Here is a 19937-nt window from a genome sequence, read left to right on the forward strand (position 1 = left end):
ATGATAACTGTTACACCTCCACGTCAGACGTCAAAACAAAATAAAAACTACAAACCAAAAGGGAGCAGTGTTGGTTGAACATGAAGATGGACATTACTTTGGCCTTTCTGAGATCATTTTTGATGTTATTATTATCCTGACTATCCTTATCCTTATGTCCTTGTTGGACATTCAAGCAGCTAACTCAATAAATAACTGTATTTATTTAACTGTTAGTCGTGTTACTCACACAGTGGGTGAACGACGAGGCAAACATTAACACAGCCTTCAACAGTAGAAAATCAACATTTAATTTACAGACTTAGACAGGCAGAGTGGAGATATGGTCGTACTTTGTTTCTGATCTCAACAGGTTTAGAGGCACAGGGACATACATTTAAAAATATCATATATTATAGTATAGCATATATTATTCTATGTAGCATAAAACCTCTTTACCATAACAACATATGCACTTCATCGTTGGCTGTACAAAAATACATTGAAATCCTTCTCTTTCTCTGTACATTGTGTCCATATGAGTGTGGCCGTTTTTGCGTACTTGTGTAAATCCACGTGCAAATGTTGGTGTTCATAATGTTTTCAGTGTGTGTGTGTGTGTGTGTGTGTGGTCGTCTTCTCGCAGCTCAGCCAAAGTCGATACGAGGTCGATACTCAAGAACCATGGGATATGTCTGAGGGACAGAGAAAGACATTTTTCAGAGTGAGAATCAATCTTTTGGTCTTTACCCTGTAAACATAACCAGACTGAACACCAAGAGGAGCCCTCTGATAGATCCTGCATCGCTAAAGCCAGAAGATCCCTGGTTATGGAGTTGTTGTTACACCGACGTGTACGGTGCTATTACACCAAAACATCATGGGATGCGCTGAAATGCACAGACACACACTCCCACACAAAAAAGCCTGCCAAACCCAACTACGATGTTTGACTGAAGAAACAGGAGAAGTGTTGGAAAAACATTTTGAAAAAGAGAATATATTAATAAAAAGCCTGTAAAACATGCACAGACAATAAAATAAATGACTGTTATTTATTTTTGGAATTGAATTGAATTGTAGTGTATTGTGGTCCTAAAGTTATACTTGGTCACATAGAGCCAGGTTCAGTAGCATAAAACAGTAAACAGTACAAAGTGTTACAAATCTGTTGTCCTGAAATTCAACTTTTAATATGTATGAAGTACAGTGAACCCATCGTGTGATGTATAACAAACAGCAGTGTTCAGCTTCACTCTTATGACACGTGGAAGCGAGCCTGCTCACCACATCCTTTCAAGGTGCTTATCAAAATACATTTAGCGTCAGGTCTTAACTTTAAGCAAAAAAGAACGTCAGTGTATACAGTTTGAGTTCATGCCCAGGAGAGATGGTGGTTTTGGTTTAATAGAGAAAAAGTCCCCTGTGACTCAAAACCCAAGACATAACCACAACCATGATTGATTCCTAGTGACCAAAGTGGTTCGTTGCCCAAACGGGACTCGGCCTCCTGTGCCTCTGAATCTAAACTCTTTCACTCAGCGTCTCTGGCTCCAAATGCTATAAAGATACTGCGCTGACATGTTCTGTGCAGCTGCAAAATCATTCTAAGGGATTTGGTTCTGGTGTCAAATGACTGAAATGTGGAATCATCCAATGTGCAGCACCAGCAAACTGATATGAGGATAATCCTGTATATATAACTATCATGGCTTTACAACTAACTCTGGTTAGGACACCAGCATTTTTCAACCAACACGCAAATCTTTAATTTTACTGTTTCGCTGATTCCCACACCAAATTGGAAAGTATACACAAGGTGATATATCAGACCAGTGTTGTCATTGTTCTCAGGAAAATCTGATTGTCTTTTTGTGGCCTTTGCAGTCTTGTTCTAGTGTCTCTCTCATCTTAAGGTCAATAAAGTTTTCAGGGTTAGCGTTACAATAAACTGTACACATGTACCTAACAAAGTGGCCTCTGAGTGTATGTGTAATCCGAGACAGGTGAACACGCAGAAAGTTGATTCCAAACATGTTGCTCACTGTAAAAACTGTAAACCTGTAAATGAATAACTTCTGTGGTCTGAATGCCTTCAACAGAGTACGATCCGACCGCTGCCACTGTCTGTCACGGTATTTTAATCCCTGAAACTGAAAAATGATCTTCCTGTCCAACTCATTTGCATTAGCAAACATATTTTGTAAGAAATATGTTCACTTCTGTGTTTGTTTCCCTGCAATATCTGCTCATGCCTCTAAAACATGATCCACTGGTGGTTATTTTTGGGCAACTATGGTTTTATTAGCCTCAGCCTAACTACATCAGCCCCACTCTCCTATTCTTCAGTATTAGGATGTCATGCTTTCTGGTCCAGATAGCAGCTGTGGCAGATCAGTTTTTCTGCACTGCCCTTGTGAGTGTAGCTGTCCTGACAGGCGGTCGTGTGTCTGGATGGCGGAAGGAGCTGCGGAGCTGTCAGGAGGGTGAGACTGATAAATCACTTGAATCTTGTTTATCTCCCTCCTCTGTCTCCATTCCTGACTCTCAGGCTTCGTTCCCGTCTCTCTCACCCTCTCCATCACTCCTCTCTGTACTCGTCCTTAACCAGACAAGAGTAACCAGCTACTTGCTGAGGTTACTTGCCAGAACAGTGCACGCTGAACTATTTGTTTGTCTTGTCCCAAGTCCAGTAACATAAAGTTCACATAATGTTTGTCCACCACCTTCCATAAGAGATAAAGGCTCAGATGGAAAGTTTTAACATAACAAGGACGTCTATTCCAATGGATTAGTAAGGCCGTTAGAAGGCTGCTTTGTGTGGTTTTCTGGCACAGTGTGATTATATAATGACTTGGAATCAAATATTTTACATGCAGTTTTCTTTTCCATCCACTGTTTCTGAGAAATGAGCCCACCCCATGAGTCTTTTAGTTCAGGCAACGAAGGATCCTGCCAGCGTGTAAAGGTTCCTGTTTAATACATCTCTACTTTCACTCCGACTTCCTGCTCCCCCTCCTCTGCTACTGTTATCACCTTAAGCATGAAGATCTTTGTCACAGTCCTCGTCAGACTTCTGCTTTATGCTCCTGCTGTGTTTAGCCTCATTGGATCCGGCTTCACTTCGCTTGTTACCTGCCTCGATTAGCCTCACCTGCATCATGTGGACTCCGTATTTACGCCTCTCACAGTCTCTAGTTGCTTTCTCACCCCTGTGCTTACAGATCATTGTTTCTGCTACTCTCTCTGGACTTTGCTCTTCTTCTTGCTGCTCAGTGTGTAGGCCTCTAGGCCAACCTCCATTCACACTGATGTTGATCAGGATTACAAATGCGAAAGTTGAAGGCTATTTTATCCAGTTCTCTTTTCTTTAGTGAGAGTTTGAGGGTTATGTCTGGGGACTGGGATAGAATTAGGTTTAAGGTTAGGTCTGGTTTGGGCTGTAAGTTATAAAGTTAGGATTCTCACAAGGATAAGTTAGGAATGTGTTTTTGTGTGTGTCTGAGTATAAGTTTCACATTTCCTTTGACTCTCACTAGTGTGAATCTCTTAATACTGAATTAACACTAAACTTTCCAAACCAGGAAAAGTAATTTGTTGTTTACACCCCCTCTGTTCTACCAAATCTGTGGATTCTCTGAAGAGAAATACAAAGATTAAGGTTTTTAAAGGTCCAAACCAAAATCAAATCACGACACTTTAGGGAAGGAAGAGTTGACCCACAGGGTTCAAGTTTGCCAAGTGGAATTCTAAAATAAAAAAAGCCCTAAGTTTACAACGGGACCCTGTGAGTGTACGGTGCTCATGGTGGTGCACAAACCACACAGAATGTAAATCTGAGGCATTACAGTTTAGATGTAATGTAGCTAAAAGGATCAAACTGAGGCTTTGAACAAATTCCCCAAACACCATGTAAATGTTTAAGACAAAGTTTGGATTTTTTGTGGATTTTTGGCCCAAGAAAGTAAAGTTTCCTTCGAGCTGACAGGTTCTAAGGGTTAAACTAACAACATGATAACACACACAAAATGCTCCTTTCATCCAGTCTGAGGTCAGACTTCCTTCTTTTACAGAACTGAAGTCATGAAAGATTCTTCAAACAGAAACCTTTCCCTGCAAGAACTATTGAAACAGAAAAGTCATTCAAGCAGCACTAGTTTCACACATGCATGCAGACACCAACACACCAAGTTGCACTAATTCTGAAAAGATTCTATTTATTTACTTTCATTCTTACGTTGACTTATACTGAAACGTCTGCCTGCCTCGCCCTGACCCTCGTCTGTGATTTTAAATCTCCACTTAAGACAAAGCACCCCTAGCCCCTTTACCCTCACCTTATCCATCACAACTGCATGTCTATCCCCAGCCCTTACCCTACCCCCCATACACAAATGAAAGCTTTCCTTTGCCACTGCATCTACACATTAGCATGCAAGCATGCACACAAACAGGAAGTGAGGCTGGCAGCCTTACGTTGTCTCCATGTAGCCTCCACCGGGTCATGTAGATGAACTCCAGAGTGTGATCTCTGCCCATGATCTCTCCATTACACAGCACATCCAGCTGGACACAGGAGGACAAATATGATCAGAAACATGGCAAATGTAAATTTTTCTCCAAGGCAAAATGAAAAAAGAAAGAAAGAAAGAAAGAAAGAAAGTGGGCAATATGATAATGGTGTCAAGGTGACACTGTGATGCAAAAACCTGTCAGAAGATGACAAGAAACACAATGACAAGGGAAACAAAGAAAAATCTAAAGGTCCTAACAGAGGGAGAAGTGAAGTTCTGTGGTAACGAGTGGGAGGCTGCACTAAATGTGTGTGTGCTCCACCAGTTTTAGCTCAGTCTGCAGCAAATGTGCAAGCCAACAGTTTCTAAATCCTCTGATAAAGCTGACCAGTGATAATGATGATTGGGACGGAATATTAATGAGCATCTGGCTTCACAAACACTGACCGGTTTGAGTCAAAGCTGACTGGAGTCCCTCGTGCTGCGGTCTCTGTAACACCAAACCAAGCCTCTCATGCATTAGAGTATAGAGGCTTGGTTTGGTGTTACAGATGATTTATTTGTCTTAAAGTTAATATTTTTAAGTTATTTTAGCTTAAAAACATTAACTTTATCTGCACAGTCAAGTGTTAATAAAGGTTCAGGTTGGACTTGGTGTCATTGTTTTGTACTTTATTATAACTAATAGCTTATAATAAAACATTTGGAAAAAGCTGTTCAGATTCTCTTCTCTTGCATTAAACTCACTAACATTTGTGCATATTGTGTTTGTGTGTCTTTCCTGATAGTCCACTGAGCTACGTAGCCGTTAGCCTCACCTGACACTAACTGTAGGCTGCATGAAACCACTCAACATGACGTTACCGTACTTAGGCCTTTACCTCTTAATCTTTTAGTATATTGTGTAGACGGGTAAAGAAATGTGCATTAATCATGTGATGTTCACTTGGTCAGCAAGACGACATACAACTACACTCTCTTCATAGTGAGTTTATTACATGTAGACATTAATGTATGTATTTACCACAGTATGGAGTTTAGGTGACTCTTTGTAAAGGTTTAAAATATTATTTTAGCTTTTGAGGATTGCTATTTGAGCTAGGCTCTGCTGATACCTTCAGCTAGTTACTGGAGGAATCTGTTCCTTACCTCATATGAGCTGGGCAGCTTTAGTTTAAGACTGAGAAACTTCTTAATTGTTCCCACAGTGACTCTACTGGAGCAGCGGATGAACCTCTTCATCAAATCCTAATTGGACAACAGACAAATTCAGTTATACCCTGGTTTAATGAGGGAGGCAACTGAAAGATGAATGTCAGTTTTTTCCAGAACATTGAAACTGGCAGCAACAGCCTGGAGACATTCCCCCAGTGTCGTTTTCCCTCTCCGAGAAAAACCAATAAAAACTAACTTTAAAGCTATTGATAAAGAAACAGCATGAACATAAATGATGAATTCATACTGACACACCGTGACAGTGCTCTCCCCAGACTGCCCTGAGTTGCGTAGGCAGTCTAGACAGATGGCGATCTGAGGATCACTCCTGTGGTAGTCGTCATCGCCGCCACCACCACCGTCACCACCGTCGCCTCCAACATCAGGCAGCCCGAGCCTCTGACACCTCAGGTTTTCTGCTGTGGTTTGACACACACTGAGTGATGTAGCTGCTTCACCGAGACTCACGCTCCACAGTTAGCATGAACAAGAAGGTTTCAAACAAAACTACATTAAAATAAATAATAAAATCTTTCTTTAAACAGGAAAAATAGAATTGTATCAATTTATCAAAGCATATATTATAAAGCTATCAAAATGTCATGTGACAGGATCACAAGACAAAAAAGTTTAACATTAAAATCTTCCTTTCTACAAAGAACAAACCCTATTTGCATTAAAACATCTTAACACAGGAAACTCCCTGAAATCAGCACTGATCCAGACTCAAGATCTGATGACTAATCACAAGCTGATGAATCTAAACGTTATCAAAAACTTCCCTAATCTGTTGATGTTATTTCTCTCCTCTAATAAGAAACGAGACAAAAACGGTGAATCAAAAGAGATCACATTCAAAAAACCACCAGTAAAGGTTCAGTTTCCACAAGAGCGGTGCTACAGTCTACCTCCCTCCTCCCAAACACGGTGTGTATGTTACACAGAATGCTGCTCATTACACATGAAGAAGGTTCACAACTAAAGGCAGATCATACTGCTCAGTTATATGTACAGCCTGAAGGACAGCTCACCTTGGCCGTTTTCTTTGGGCTGGTTCTTCCTCCAGAATTCAAGCTCTTGCTGTTCCTCTTCTACAAACATGAACAACAGATACAAAGATGATGGTGTTGGCAAACAGCAGACACAGAAACACATTCAGACAGAACTGACTCTGATAAAGAAGGAAGAGTGATTCTGACATCGCAGTGACTGAAGTCCTGTCCAGATAAAACCTGTTTTGACTGTATTTGTGCTCAGAGCTCGGTTTATCAAATCGAATGTGCAGTTTAAGTTCTTTAGGGTTTAATGGAAGAATGTGGGAGGGTTTATGTTTGACTGGTACAACCTCCTCTACACACGTTCCTAAAAAGAGACATGACAGACTAGACCTAAGCAATATGCTGCCTTGGCGTTACTGTTTTTTGGGCTGAGATGGTGTTGAGCCACTGACACTAATTTTACCATGACTCCACACGATGATATACTGTCTAGGTACCTGGGAGCTACTGTCTTGTCACTAGTAGCATGGATCTATAATGCAATCTACAAAAGCTCTTTTTGGCTGAATGTTGACTACATGACAAAACCCGCTCTGACAAAAGCAAAGAATTGCTCCACCTGAGTGTGGCACGTGTCTGATAAAGACAAAACAACAGTCCGCTCTTCAAAAACCATAAAACAGAATTCATACGAGGCTGATCTTTACACCGCTCGACCCAGCAGACTAAGTGCCACAAGAATAATGTTTGCTCCATCTCCCGGTTGCCGGAGCGGCCTGCCAGTGGCAGAGAAGTTATGGAGTCATAAAATGATGGTGCCATCTCGGCTATAGTCAGACATGTTGACTTGGCTTCTCGCTGACCCTGCTACAGAGAGAAGGTTGTGCTTCTTCATCTTGTCTTAAACTCATTTGCTTCCACCTCGCTACAACTAATGTGACACTGACAAATGAATTCAAAACTGATGGCAGCAGGAACTCGCTGCTGGCCTGTAAGAAGACGTGTTAAATTGCAGAGGGGAACGTCAGGAGCTGGTGGCTGGTAGTTTGTTTTGCTTAGGAGCATGAAGCACAGTGTTGCTGAGCACAGCATGCGAGTTCACCGCACTGAAGCCCAGTGCAGCTCGGTTGCCAGGATCATGCTAAATGACTGATAAGGTGTTCTTGAAGATGGTGTTAGCAGGCAGGTGCTAAGATGTTCGCAGTGATTGTTGGGGTGTTAGCACATGTTTGCTACAGTGTTTTTATAGACATCGTACAATGAATTGCTGCCAAAGGTCATAGCTCATATCAGCTCAGTGTGTCATCTGTGTATATGGCACTAAAACAGCTGGAGGAGTAGTTGAATAAGTGCTAGCATATATACTGTAGTTAACTGTGGAGTGTCATCTGAACACCATAAGAAAAATAAGTTACACTGTACAAAAATGTCAATGGATAGAACAGGCAAACTGACTTTCTCTGAGTCCAGGCACCAGCTTGAAAATGATCTCCTCCAGGGTGTTGTCCAACCTGAGAATAAGGAGAGAAAAGAGCATGAGATGCAGGTGGAGCACTGGAGAGAGGTGGTGAGGAAGCTGTATAGGAAGCAGCAGTGGAAGTCGTGTAGAAATAAAAGAAGGCAAAGAGCAGGATACGACAAAGCAAAAAGGTTCAGCTAAAATGTAGCAAAACAGGACAAAGCAGTAGTGGTTGAGGGTACTGAGGGTTCAAGGACAAAACGTAAAAGGAAAATATAAGGGAAGAATGAGATGCGAGTAAGGCAACATGACAGTCGTTTAACATGAAGAGACAGAGCAGGAAAAAATGACGAGAGCTGAAGGGTGAAGAGCTGCTAATGAAGAGGAGGAGCTGAGAAGCTGAGTCAAATAAAAGCAAAGGTGAGAGGAGAGGTACAGCTCACCTGAGCATCTCCAGCGGGTTGGTCTCATGGACCTGGATGCCACATTTCGGACAGTCATTACTCTCCTCAAAGTGCTGCACAATGCAGCTCTTACAGACTGCAGAAGACAACAACAACATATTTTACTGAGGTTAAATTAGTGTCTTCAGTTGCATTTTTCTGTCAAGACAGATGACATCATCTTGTTTGAGTCCTCCCAAAACTCATTAAAGAAAGAGAGCTGCTATCAGGCCAAGCTATCACCTTATGCTATAAACGGTCTGCAAGTGCATTTGTGTCTGTTGTTTCACTCACAGGTGTGCAGGCACTCGGTGACCGTGGTCGGTTTGATCAGGTAACCTCGACACAGGTAACAGGTGATGAAGTGATTAAAGTCTCTGACCAAGTGCTTCCTTCCTGTAGCAGCCATGTTTGGAGTGCTGCACAAAGACACTGACCTGGAGTCAGTCACAGTTTGAAGGTGAGGGGAAGCGTCGCCTTCTCACCTTAGAAGAGTCGGCTATCCATTCACAACAATGATACAACAGCTAGGTCTGAATTAATAGTAGGAGAGATATATGTCGAAGCGGGTTGAAAACATCACCGGTGTTAGTCCAGGCCAGTGCAGAGACAGAGATTCGAGGACCTACTGAGTAAAATCCTGCTCCATCCTTGACTCACATTCTGTTTTCGTGTCAGTTTTTCCTTAAAAACATCTCTCACATGAACCTTATCCTAGCTTCACTGAACCATGTCAGTCCCACTGAAATGAAGAAGACGCCAGGCTCGTCCAGTCTGTGCGGCGCTGCTTCAATGGAATACGTCCCTTAAATTCCCAGAATTCCTGCAGCTGAAGATGCTTCGCTTCCTGTCCTGTCGCAGCCTAAGGGCCATTTTTAGTCCATGAAGGGTCAAAGGTCAGCTGACGACAGAGATCCCACTCTGTTCACTCCGCATTATGCTCCTGCTGCTGCTGTCTTCACTCTGCTAGTGCAGCACACGGTGACACGGGACTGTCTGACGACCTTTCAACTCACACCTGAAAGAATAAAACACAAAAATCAGGGTTGATGCTTTATCAAACAGTCAAGACGCTGACTCCAACCATGCACAGGAACTTCACTAGTTGTATTAGATATGTATCGCCATCATGTTTTCCCCATTCCTGATCTTTTTGGCTTGCTGCTGTGTTGCTGGTCACATTTAGTAATTACAGTGATTATTTACTAACAGTGACGTGAACATTCATCCCACTGGGCTGTTACAGTTCTGACCTACATGCATCCATCATCTCTGGATTACCATTACTATGAATAACCAACCTCCCCAATTTGGCCCCATTCCATCCCCGTTTTGACGGATATGGTTGAAATTTGGTTTCCCTGCTTCTAAATCTGAAGCTTCATAGCAGCGGCTACAATCCCACTCATCAGAAGTTTCATATTTACTGAGCAAATTACTATTTTAATGGGATGGTGTTACAGTAAATGAAGTGAGGGAGCCAGTAAATGTTTGCTGATGTGGGATTACACTGTCCTGCTTTACTCCCTTTGTAAACACACAGCGGTCTGTCCGGTACTTCAGAACAGGTTACCAGCAAATAATCATCATCCTGCAAATCACCATAGTAACAGTTGGTGAGTAGATTGGTTCTTAATCCAGGTGGACACTTAGTGAGATGTTTGCAATAAATCTACATGTCATTCGTGTCAAAACAGTCACTCTGAGTTTTGGTGGGTGTACCTGCTATTTGGTGGCATTCATTTACGTCATCACACTGGACTTTATCTGTATATTTGTCCAACTGCTGCTCTCCTACATAAACATGATACAATTAGGGGCAGACTTTATTCTCATGTGCAGCATCCATCGTCTCGAAATTACATGACCCACTGCATGTGCATGCACTGCGTGCATGTCAGGTGTGTAAACAGTGCTGAACGCATGCGGAGCTGAATTCATGCAGCTTACTCACGGCACAAACAAACTGCTAACAGTGGAAACTGAGTGCTTCACTCCAGACTCCTGATTCATTCAGCCCCGGTTGCTTTTATTCTAGAAAAATCTAATGTGCGCAGCTCAGAAACTCCCCTTAGAGTCCGTCAATGAAAACACATACACACGCTCGCGCGTGCGCGCGCACATACGCACACAGGCGTGTTATTTATTCACACGGAGCAGATCTGGTTATCTCATCGTTAAGGCGCGTCACGGTCTACGTCACCTGTGCCAAAACAATATCAGTGAAGGACTCACGCACATTGCAATGATATACACTAATACATATCACATATTAAACGCTCGTGTACGCACACGCGCATGTCGCAGTTCGCTTCTGTATATAGCTTCTACAGTATATCCATCCATACACACACATGCAGACACGCAGACCCACGCACGGAGCACGTATCGACAGTAAAAGTTGCAGAGCTTCATGTGCGGCCTTTAAACGAACGGGAAGCGCAGCGCACGCGGATTGTTGCGTGGACATACCGTAATTCCGCATGCCAGTGTGCACGGCGACGCACTTTGCGTTTCAGGAGAGAGAGCGAGAAAGGGGGAAGGGAAGGGAGGAGGGAGGGGGACGAGGTCCAGCCAGCAGCGTCAAAGTTTGGCTGTAACGTAACGCGCCCGACGTCGGCTGATGAATTCGCGATCTGCGCAGAAATGATAAGAAACAAGTAGCTACACATTCCTCACCACTCACACTTTCCTTCTGCTCGCGGAGTTATAGGCTCAGCGGCCAGGCACGGACGTCCACCATGACAGTGCCAGATCCTCCCGTTCAGCCAGGTCCGCGTACTGGGAGAGAAGAGAACACGGAACTGGTCGGCTCGGCTCTGCCCCAGTCCGCCCAGCAGTCAGGCAGGCAGGGAGGCAGCAGCGGTGGGCGGGGAGCCACCAGGCAAGCAGGCAGGGCTCGGAAACTGAAAGTGGTTGTGTAACTGAGTGACTATTGGCCTACAACACACTCACATGTACCCTCATACAGTGCACACACACACACACAGCGCCGTGGCTGCATGTGTAGCGATGACGAGGGAAGGAGCGCAGGCTGCTGCTGCTGCTCAGCTTATTCAGCAGATATCACTGCGGAGTTTGGTTTGGTTTCACTTCCAGGCAGAATTAAAATACAGCTACACTAAATAAAGATACTGTACAAACTTACATAAAGCTACAACTTACTGTATACACAGGTGACTCCCGAATAACTGAGTTGACTTCCAAACATCAGGGGTCACTGATCAATCAGCTGATCATTGTCCTGATGATCTGATTGATCAGTTTATCCCCAGAATGTCAGACAATGGGAAAAAGTCCCACCGTGACTCTCCAGAGCCAAAGGTGGCGTCTCCACACGTCTTGTTGTGTCCAACCAGCAGATCCACAGAGACTCAGCTGATTCTCATGTCTGACAAAGAAAAGCATCAGCTCCTCACATTAAAGAAGGTGGAACCAGAACATACAGTAGCTGTATCTGAGAAATCTTTTATGGGTGCAGTGTGTGCTGGTGCCTTCTTCCTGTTTTGTGCCTTCAGCTCACCTGATGCAGTGCTGAGACAAACATGGCTCTGATAAAGCTACCAAACAGCTTTAAGGTACTAACTAGAACTAATGGGAGCGATTCTCATGGCAAACAGAGCCATGTAAAATCATACTGACCTCCCACGAGAGTCTGTGCACGTTTGTTTTGTCATAAAATCAAAATTTGGAAGTTGTTTATTGAAATGTTGGAGATGTTGGTGGTTCTTTGTTTGGATGACCAGTATTGTTTATGGTGTTGTTTGAGATTTCTCATGGTAGGTTTTTGTATTTAATTTATGTTCACAGGTGTCTGTAACGGGCAGCACAGCAGCGCCGTGATTGGCACTGCCACCTCACAACAAGAAGGTTCCTCGTGTGAAGACGGCGATTGAACGGTCATGGAGTCTGCATGGGTTTCCTCTGGATGCTCCAGCTTCTTCCCACAGTCCAACATGCAGCTTAGGTTGACTGGTGACTCTAAACTGCACGTAGGTGTGAATATGAGTGGTTGTCTGTCTCTATGTCAGTCCTCTGATAGACTGGCAACCTGTCCAGGTGTATCCCCCTGTGACCCTCTGCAGGATAAGTGGTATAGATGATGGATTAATGGATGGATGGGTGTTGATCCACCTGGGAGCCTCAGCTGTAATCTGTTTTTTATCAGTGTGACAGCTCAGAAGGACCTGACAGCTCAGCTGGTTCCGAGGCTGTGAGGCTGACTCCAGGGAGTAGTTTCTAATATATGATTAGGCTCCTGTTTCCAAGTAGACAAAGAAACATGCAGCATTAATGTGACAGATTTATTGGAGATGTCGTGTCATTAATGTGACAGATTTATTGCTTTCATTCATGTTTGATTATAAGGATAATCAACTTCATTTGGCCAAATATGTTTGTTTCCGGTACAGAACCGAGGAAGCCATTTGTGGTGCCAACTCAACCAATGGCTCTGACCATCTTGGGGGTTCAGTGTCTTGCCCAAGGACACTTTGACTGCAGGCACCGAGATTCAAACCACCGACCCTCTGGTTGGGAGGCGACTGCTCTACCCACTGAACCACAGTGGTGGTATCATCTTATTCGCACCAAACCAGATATCCAGCCTGTCGGAAGTACAAAGCAAAACAGTGATGAGTGCACTAAGTGTTTTTGCTACAGTAATCTTGTACATTTACAACCTGGTTCATACTCAAGCCAAGATGTTGTGCACCGTCTACAGTGATGCATTGATTAACAGTCACAGATTCACATGGTACCAAATGCCACAACCCTTCCCCGAGTGGGCAGGCAGTGTGAAAAGGGCTGTATGTCAGCACTGTTTACTAAGGCTCCAGGTACTGAGGGCTTACATGATGCCACTTCTTCACTGTCTGACACAAGAGCACCAACTTTCCAAATAAAAACAACCCCCCCCCTTCTTGTGAGTATAAAACAAAGAGTGTTAGAGATGCCTGTGTTTTATTTACCCTTGCTTTCAGCAGACTTGTTGGTCTAATGCTGACGTACATAAGGTGCCACTGGAGGAAAAACACAGCATTCAGTGACATAACCCCGTGGGACCTGACCTCTTGTTTTGGGAGGTGGAATATATCACCATGGCAACAACGTTCACAGTTACGCTGTGGCACAATGCTTGTTAATTCCTAAAATAAAAAATGTGACCTGCAACAGTGTGTGTAAAAACAGGTTTATTTTCTCCTGAGGGACAATTATCAGGGCTGTTAGATGAATATGTTCACACCTCCTTTGCCGGTGCAGGCGGCTCTCATGCATTGTTTCCCTCCAAAATGGAAATAGCACCTGCTTTCTTCAAGAAGAGTGACTCACTCGCTACATTTTATACCACGCGGTAAACAGGTCATTCTGTGAGGAAAGTTCTTTTATTTTGAAAAGAGAAGGCTAATAAAAAGATATATATTCCACTATGTGAAATTTATTATACATTAACGTATCAAAATAAGCATGTGCACATGGATCTTCACTGACTCCACCTTGGCGGTATACAATATATGTATGAAAAGATGTTACTATCTGATTGGTCCAAAACTGTTGGGGAGAAGTTGTGGTTTAAAATTAACTCTCCCAAGATTGGTCCTTCAGTCCATCCATCCTCCAATCATCCTCTCTGCTCCAATGGTCGTCTTGCCTGTGTGTGTCTGTATATTGCCCTGCCTTTGAAGTTGTCTTCCTCTTGTTGGCTTTTAGATCTAATCTCTTGTTTATTACCCTTGGTGTCCCAGTGACCCCAAATTCCTTGGCCTCTTCAGCCAGGTGGTGATGATAAAGTATCTGTGGACCCTCTTTGCTAAAGATGTAAATCTGATGAGAGTCAGTGTTTTAGTGAACCAGTCTCCCTTGATGTTAACCAGTGCTCCAGTTGACTGACACACTATACTGACCAGTGATTCAGTGAACACATAAGGTGACATGTAACTACATAACATAAACACAACTGTGAGATTAAAGTATATAAACCTATGTATGCTATATAATGAAAACCCTAACTAATTATATTCATTTCTATCTAAAAATGAAAATCACCCTAACAATTCCCTGTGAATAAGGCTCCTGTGAATTTCCCAGTCTTTAAGTAGACAGACCATGAAAATGAGACTGAGAATGTGACGGTTTTAAAATGATGGCTGTAGTGTTTCCGTTAGCCTACAATACAACAACATGTTGTTTTGAGAGTCCTTTTGCAAGGTGAAATAAAAATATCAGACAGCAGAAGTGGTGGCGTAATGTTGCAGACAGACACACAACAGAAGGTACAATGACCATAACAGAGATGATGACATACTGCAGTGTCAGCTCAGCCGGGGAGTCTCAGTGTATGTTAATGTCAAACCTGTGTTTGAATTTGTTTGTGCGACATGTGCAAAGTGTGAGCACAAAAGTGTAGATGTAGAAAGATTATAGCATCAAAGAAACCAAGTTTGCAAATGATATGATGATGATGATTAAAGTAGCAATATTAAAATAATAACAGTGTATTATATTGTTTCAGTGGCCTACCCTCGACTCAGTGTTTAGCTACTGTAACTGATGTGAACCTTTAATTTTGGTACAAGTAGAGCCAACTGTAAGGGTTAGGGTTTGGTTCAGTAGGGTAAGGTAAAATAAAGGTTAATTAAGGTAAAATAAAAAACAGAAGACAGAGAACGAAAAGAGGTGACAAGGCAGCAAGACAATGACGGAGATGTAAAAGGGAAGAAAGGGAAAGATTAGACTGTACAGTAAATTTAAGATAAACTCAGAACAAATGAGACCAGGAAGGGGAAAACATGACGAAGGAATCAAGGGCAGAACTGAGATGAAGAGAGAAAAATAAAAAGAGGAAAAGTATCAAATAGAGCGTGATATAAAACAAACAGTGGCAGGATACAGGCACAGTAGATGCATATCAACAGAACAAAAACACAGAGACACCTGCAGAGAAAGAAACAGGGAAAACAAGGAAAACAGATTGAGTAAGAAAGTAAAAAATAACCTCACTGTGTGTGTGTGTGTGTGTGTGTGTGTGTGTGTGTTTGTGGCAGAGACTGTTTATGAACACTTGCACCAGTTGGTATTCTTGTCCGTTTATTTAAACCACACATGTGTCATACTGCACTCACACTCGTCTACACAGATACAGGAGCTAAATATATACTGTACACATAATTTTATAGCTATGTGTGTGAGAGATGTGTAATTTATTATTATCTATTGCTGGTATTGTTGTGACTCTGTTATATATTTAATTTTACACTGTGGTTTCAAGCACTTCCTAACAAGGCTACAGCCACTGAAGTGGACGTACAGCACAGTGGTTTGAGCTAAATGCCAACGTCAGCCCACTCAAACTGCCAGTACTGGTATTTCTTCCTCTTGTTTGTTCTGCCATCTTTCCTCTCATGTCCCTCAGCTCTGTCTTTGTCTGTCTTTTCTCTTCTTTTCAACTCTAAATCTCTCATTTTGCCGTTTACTTCACTGCTCTCTCCTCTCTATTCTATTTTTGGTCTCTCAAGGGCTACTTCAGCAGGTTCCCAAGTCTGGCTCATCCTCAGCCATCATTTCACTTTGAATCACTCATTATTCTCTCTACATGATTTGAATCAGTCAGATTCAAACACTCCATACTTAAAGGCAGGAATGGATGAGTGGTTGCATGTGTAAAGGAGCATTAAACACATACACATTTTATATTAGAGAGTGAGCGAGAAGCCGCAGTTTGAACTAGCAGCCGTTAATCTTTAGTCTAATGCTCTCCACACTGAGCTATATCAGTGCTAGTGTTCTTTGTGAACAGAGGTTTAGGTATTACTGTCGACTGCACCGAGAAGTGTTCGCTGTCAGAGAGATAAACTGTAGGTACAACCATCCTTTGGTACATGTCAAGTTACTTCCTGTTTTAGACTGTTTTACACAGACTTAGGCACTGTGCTTCCTGACCTACTAGGTACAACCATCCTTTGGTACACGTCAAGTTACTTCCTGTTTTACGTAGACTTAGGCACTGTGCTTCCTGACCTACAGGTCCAGCTCATTACTGTTGGCTGTGTGCAGCAGACGTGCAGTAGGATGCATGAAAATCCAGTCAGATGACAGAAGTAGATCATCAACATCTTCTAATAGAGTAGCAATTATATTTGAAATATTTCCAGTTTTAACAGTGAAGATTTTGACTATAATGAATTGTTATCAAAAAAGTAATTAATGACCAATTTGTTAGATTTTACAACAACAAATGTAACACAATCACAGACAGAAACTTATTCACCTTTTCTCTTGGCTTTATACAATGTGAGACATAGAATACCATGGAGATAAGGAGCTTTCCTTCAAAATCTAAGTATCCAGAGTAACTTATCATTAAAACCCACACATGTACTGTGGCCATTTTGTACCACGCCCTTTTAACTTTTACCCCTACTTTGTATTGCCAAATGCTGGGGTTGAGTGCCCGTCTCTCTAAATGAAGCATGTGGCAGCTGAACAACAGCTGAGTCAGAAAGTACCAAACTGGGATTATTTTAAGGGATGCGATGAGCATCAGTGCACGGCGTTGCCTCTGACCACAGACATGCTCCTGGCAGCAGCCTGCAGGGTGAGTCAGTGTAACAGAGGACGGGTCACACACCCGCCCATGGTTTCTGAGCAAGACAGTTAACGTCGCCAGGTTGTTTAACACTAAAATGATTTCAATTCATCTCACTTGTAAGAAGGAACCAGTCTGGTTTGGCTTTACAAATGAAATGTTGCTTTTCCTGAGTGATAAAACACACATTTGTTTGTATAAGTTAAAGGGATTTCTCACAAACTGTACAAATGCTGTAAAGTAATAACATATTGTTTCCTACATTTTTGTATGCTCGAGGTTTAACCAAAGTCAAAGAATGGCCACAACAACAAAAATAAATCCAGTTATTATCTTTTAACCTGTAATGGCTGCAGAGGGGTGTCACGTGTTTATTTGCTCTCCCCTCCCTCCTTTAACTTTGAACCTGAGGATCAGCTCTGATCCCTCTGGAGCTGCTGCTTGGTGCCGCTGAGCCTTTCCTCATCGCTCGGCCTCTGACGCCCTGTTGCTGCCCACTCCACCTGTTCACAGTGAGCAGGTGGCATTTCTGTGCACACATATCCATGAAGGCACACCTCCCAGATACAAACACATGCCACAGGATGTTGCCTCTATGTCTGGTTTAGCTTCAGTGTCTGCTCACAACATGTGGAGTAGCAATTTAAGTGTATGTCGCAAAATCAACACCTGCTAACAAAAACATTTAGGGCTTTTTTTAAAGGAGAGGTTCACAAGCTTGTTATGTCTATAACCGTCATGTGTCCAAATGTCTAGTGAGCAGTTGCTTAATTATTCCTTCTCTCCAAACTGGCTGCACAGAGACCCTGTCCTAAAAGGGCAGGAGTGTGTAAAAACACATTCAAAGTTCAGATGATTTGTCCACACTTTTCTCAGACACTGTGCCACTTCTGTGTGACAATGATCCCTCTAATGAACATGTCAATAAAACATGAATCATAATCTGAAACACTTAACATTGTTTTACTCCCCATTCTGAACATCCTATTATTTTCCAGTAGCTCCCAGCAAAGCCAGTGAGATAATGTTGCTTGGCAACATATAACATTTTCTCCACCAGTTATTTTCCAGCAGTCCTGCTTAGCAACATACTTTCTTTCTACCACTGATTTCCAAAAGGGAACCTCTGAACCAACAGGTCTTAGGGCGCCTTTGTGTTGCGGCTGACAGACACTGGAGCTGTTGCAGTGCAGAACATAGTGGTTGGAAGAACTGTGAGATACTGAACACTGATCGAGGTAAATCACAGCTTTGTTATGTTCACTCCAAACACTTCTGACACGATTTTTGCAAAAGACATAAAGGTGGATGTCATTCATTTGCATAGTTCGAAATGGCGCTGGGATTCTGAATGCTTTGCCATCCCACACCTTTACTTTGTGTCTTAAATAGCACACTACTTCCTGCACCGACACTGAACGTTGGCATTGGAGGTAAATTGCTCCTGGGTGAAACTATCCGATATGAACATGTTTCCTTGGGATACGGGGCCATTTCATGGCATCTAAATATTATCTAAAGCACCTTACATGAACATGACAGAGCACTATCTTTCTGCCCACACACTACCAACAAATTACCTTTAAATCCTCTCCCTTTCAGAGGTACAGCTCTTTCACACAGCCGGATAGAGGACGGCTGCAGGCGGCTGTCAGAACGCAAACAGCGCTGTGAATTACAGCAGGATGGTTTGTCTCTCTGAGTGAAAGATTATCTTCATACGATGACACGCTCGTAAACAGTGTGAGGCACTGCAATCGATCTGGCACATGCAACAGCCCCCTGCTCCAATGAGGACACTGGGTGAGAGGAGGATTTATGCAGCTAATAATAGAGTAAGCAGATATATTTCCAGAGAAGGGATTCTGCACTGAGCCTATTTATAATTACAGAATCCTGTGATGTGTGCTTCTGGATTTATTGCCAAACCAGTCTTAGACTACCAGCACGCCACTGACCGGACTGCACAGGAACTCGCCACCCACATACAAATATAAAGATAGTGTCATCTTCGCGCCCTCCTTTAGACTGCTGACAAATATGAGCTAAAGCTGAGAGGTGTGTGTTTGACAGGAGGGAGTTGCAGCTGAAATGGGAACACGGGACTTTACAGTGGTGAGCTGCACATTGTTTATTTGGTCACAGCAAGAGTGTGACCAAATAAATAATGTTCATTGCAACAGCATGTTATTGCTATTCCTGACGGAGGCGTGAGCTGTCAGCGGGCAGACACAGCGTAAAAAATAATTACGTTGCTTTTCATGTCTGTTCATGCCCTCTGGTCAGTGCTGCTGCTGCTCCCAGGACAGGGTACTCAGGACACTGAGTTGTTGTTTGCCCTGGCTCAGTCTTCAAAACAGCAGCATTGCTGAGCTGGCCGACCCGACCCCGCCGGGCTGCCCTGGGCTTCTTCTACTCATTTATTTTATCTTTTATCTATTTTCCTTTCTTCTTCCCTCCTTACCAGACTCCATGTAGATTTGACCACACTGACACAACACACCTTCACACACAAACCACATGTTAAATTTCCCTGCACTCTTCTGTTAATGTGTCCACATTCAGTGTTTTGTCTTGTTACTGTGCTGTTTTGTTGCAACTTTAAGAAATCATTATAGTTTTACATTTTAAAAATCAAGACTACCATTTTGCTGTTAGCCTTTGTACTTACTAAATAAAGTATGGCACCTTACCACAGTTAAAAAGGGAGAGAGAAGAAAGACTAGGGGAAACAATCTTTTCATA

At 42.8% G+C, this 19937-nt stretch overlaps 1 protein-coding gene across 6 annotated transcripts; it reads right to left on the reverse strand.

Moving 5' to 3' along the window:
• Nucleotides 1–137: 137 nt before the first annotated feature.
• Nucleotides 138–11605, reverse strand: LOC109963824 (polycomb group RING finger protein 5-A). Of its 6 annotated transcripts, none has more exons than XM_020606698.1 (9): nucleotides 11295–11605; nucleotides 8903–9626; nucleotides 8609–8705; nucleotides 8162–8217; nucleotides 6740–6799; nucleotides 5964–6124; nucleotides 5643–5741; nucleotides 4456–4545; nucleotides 138–674 (listed from the first exon to the last, which is right to left on the reverse strand). In XM_020606698.1, exons 2-9 carry the CDS (start codon nucleotides 9015–9017, stop codon nucleotides 627–629), a joined length of 726 nt encoding a protein of 241 aa, XP_020462354.1. In that variant the 5' UTR covers nucleotides 9018–9626; nucleotides 11295–11605; the 3' UTR covers nucleotides 138–626. The 6 variants fall into 6 exon arrangements, with proteins under 6 accessions (XP_020462354.1, XP_020462349.1, XP_020462350.1 ...); XM_020606693.1 differs by having other exon boundaries at nucleotides 5964–6127; nucleotides 11295–11602; XM_020606694.1 differs by having other exon boundaries at nucleotides 5964–6127; nucleotides 11288–11602.
• Nucleotides 11606–19937: the final 8332 nt, after the last annotated feature.

The sequence above is a fragment of the Monopterus albus genome, unplaced genomic scaffold, assembly GCF_001952655.1.
Source record: "Monopterus albus unplaced genomic scaffold, M_albus_1.0 scaffold80.1, whole genome shotgun sequence".
Lineage (NCBI taxonomy): Eukaryota > Metazoa > Chordata > Actinopteri > Synbranchiformes > Synbranchidae > Monopterus > Monopterus albus.

Coding starts and splice junctions, on each gene's coding strand:
- LOC109963824 (XM_020606693.1), bottom strand. CDS start 9,017: ATGGCTGCTACAGGAAGGAAGCACTTGGTCAGAGACTTTAATCACTTC. Junction 5,742..5,963: donor CTGGGGAGAGCACTGTCACG/GTGTGTCAGTAT, acceptor TTGTCCAATTAG/GATTTGATGAAGAGGTTCAT. Junction 675..4,455: donor GGAGGCTACATGGAGACAAC/GTAAGGCTGCCA, acceptor TCTGTCCCTCAG/ACATATCCCATGGTTCTTGA.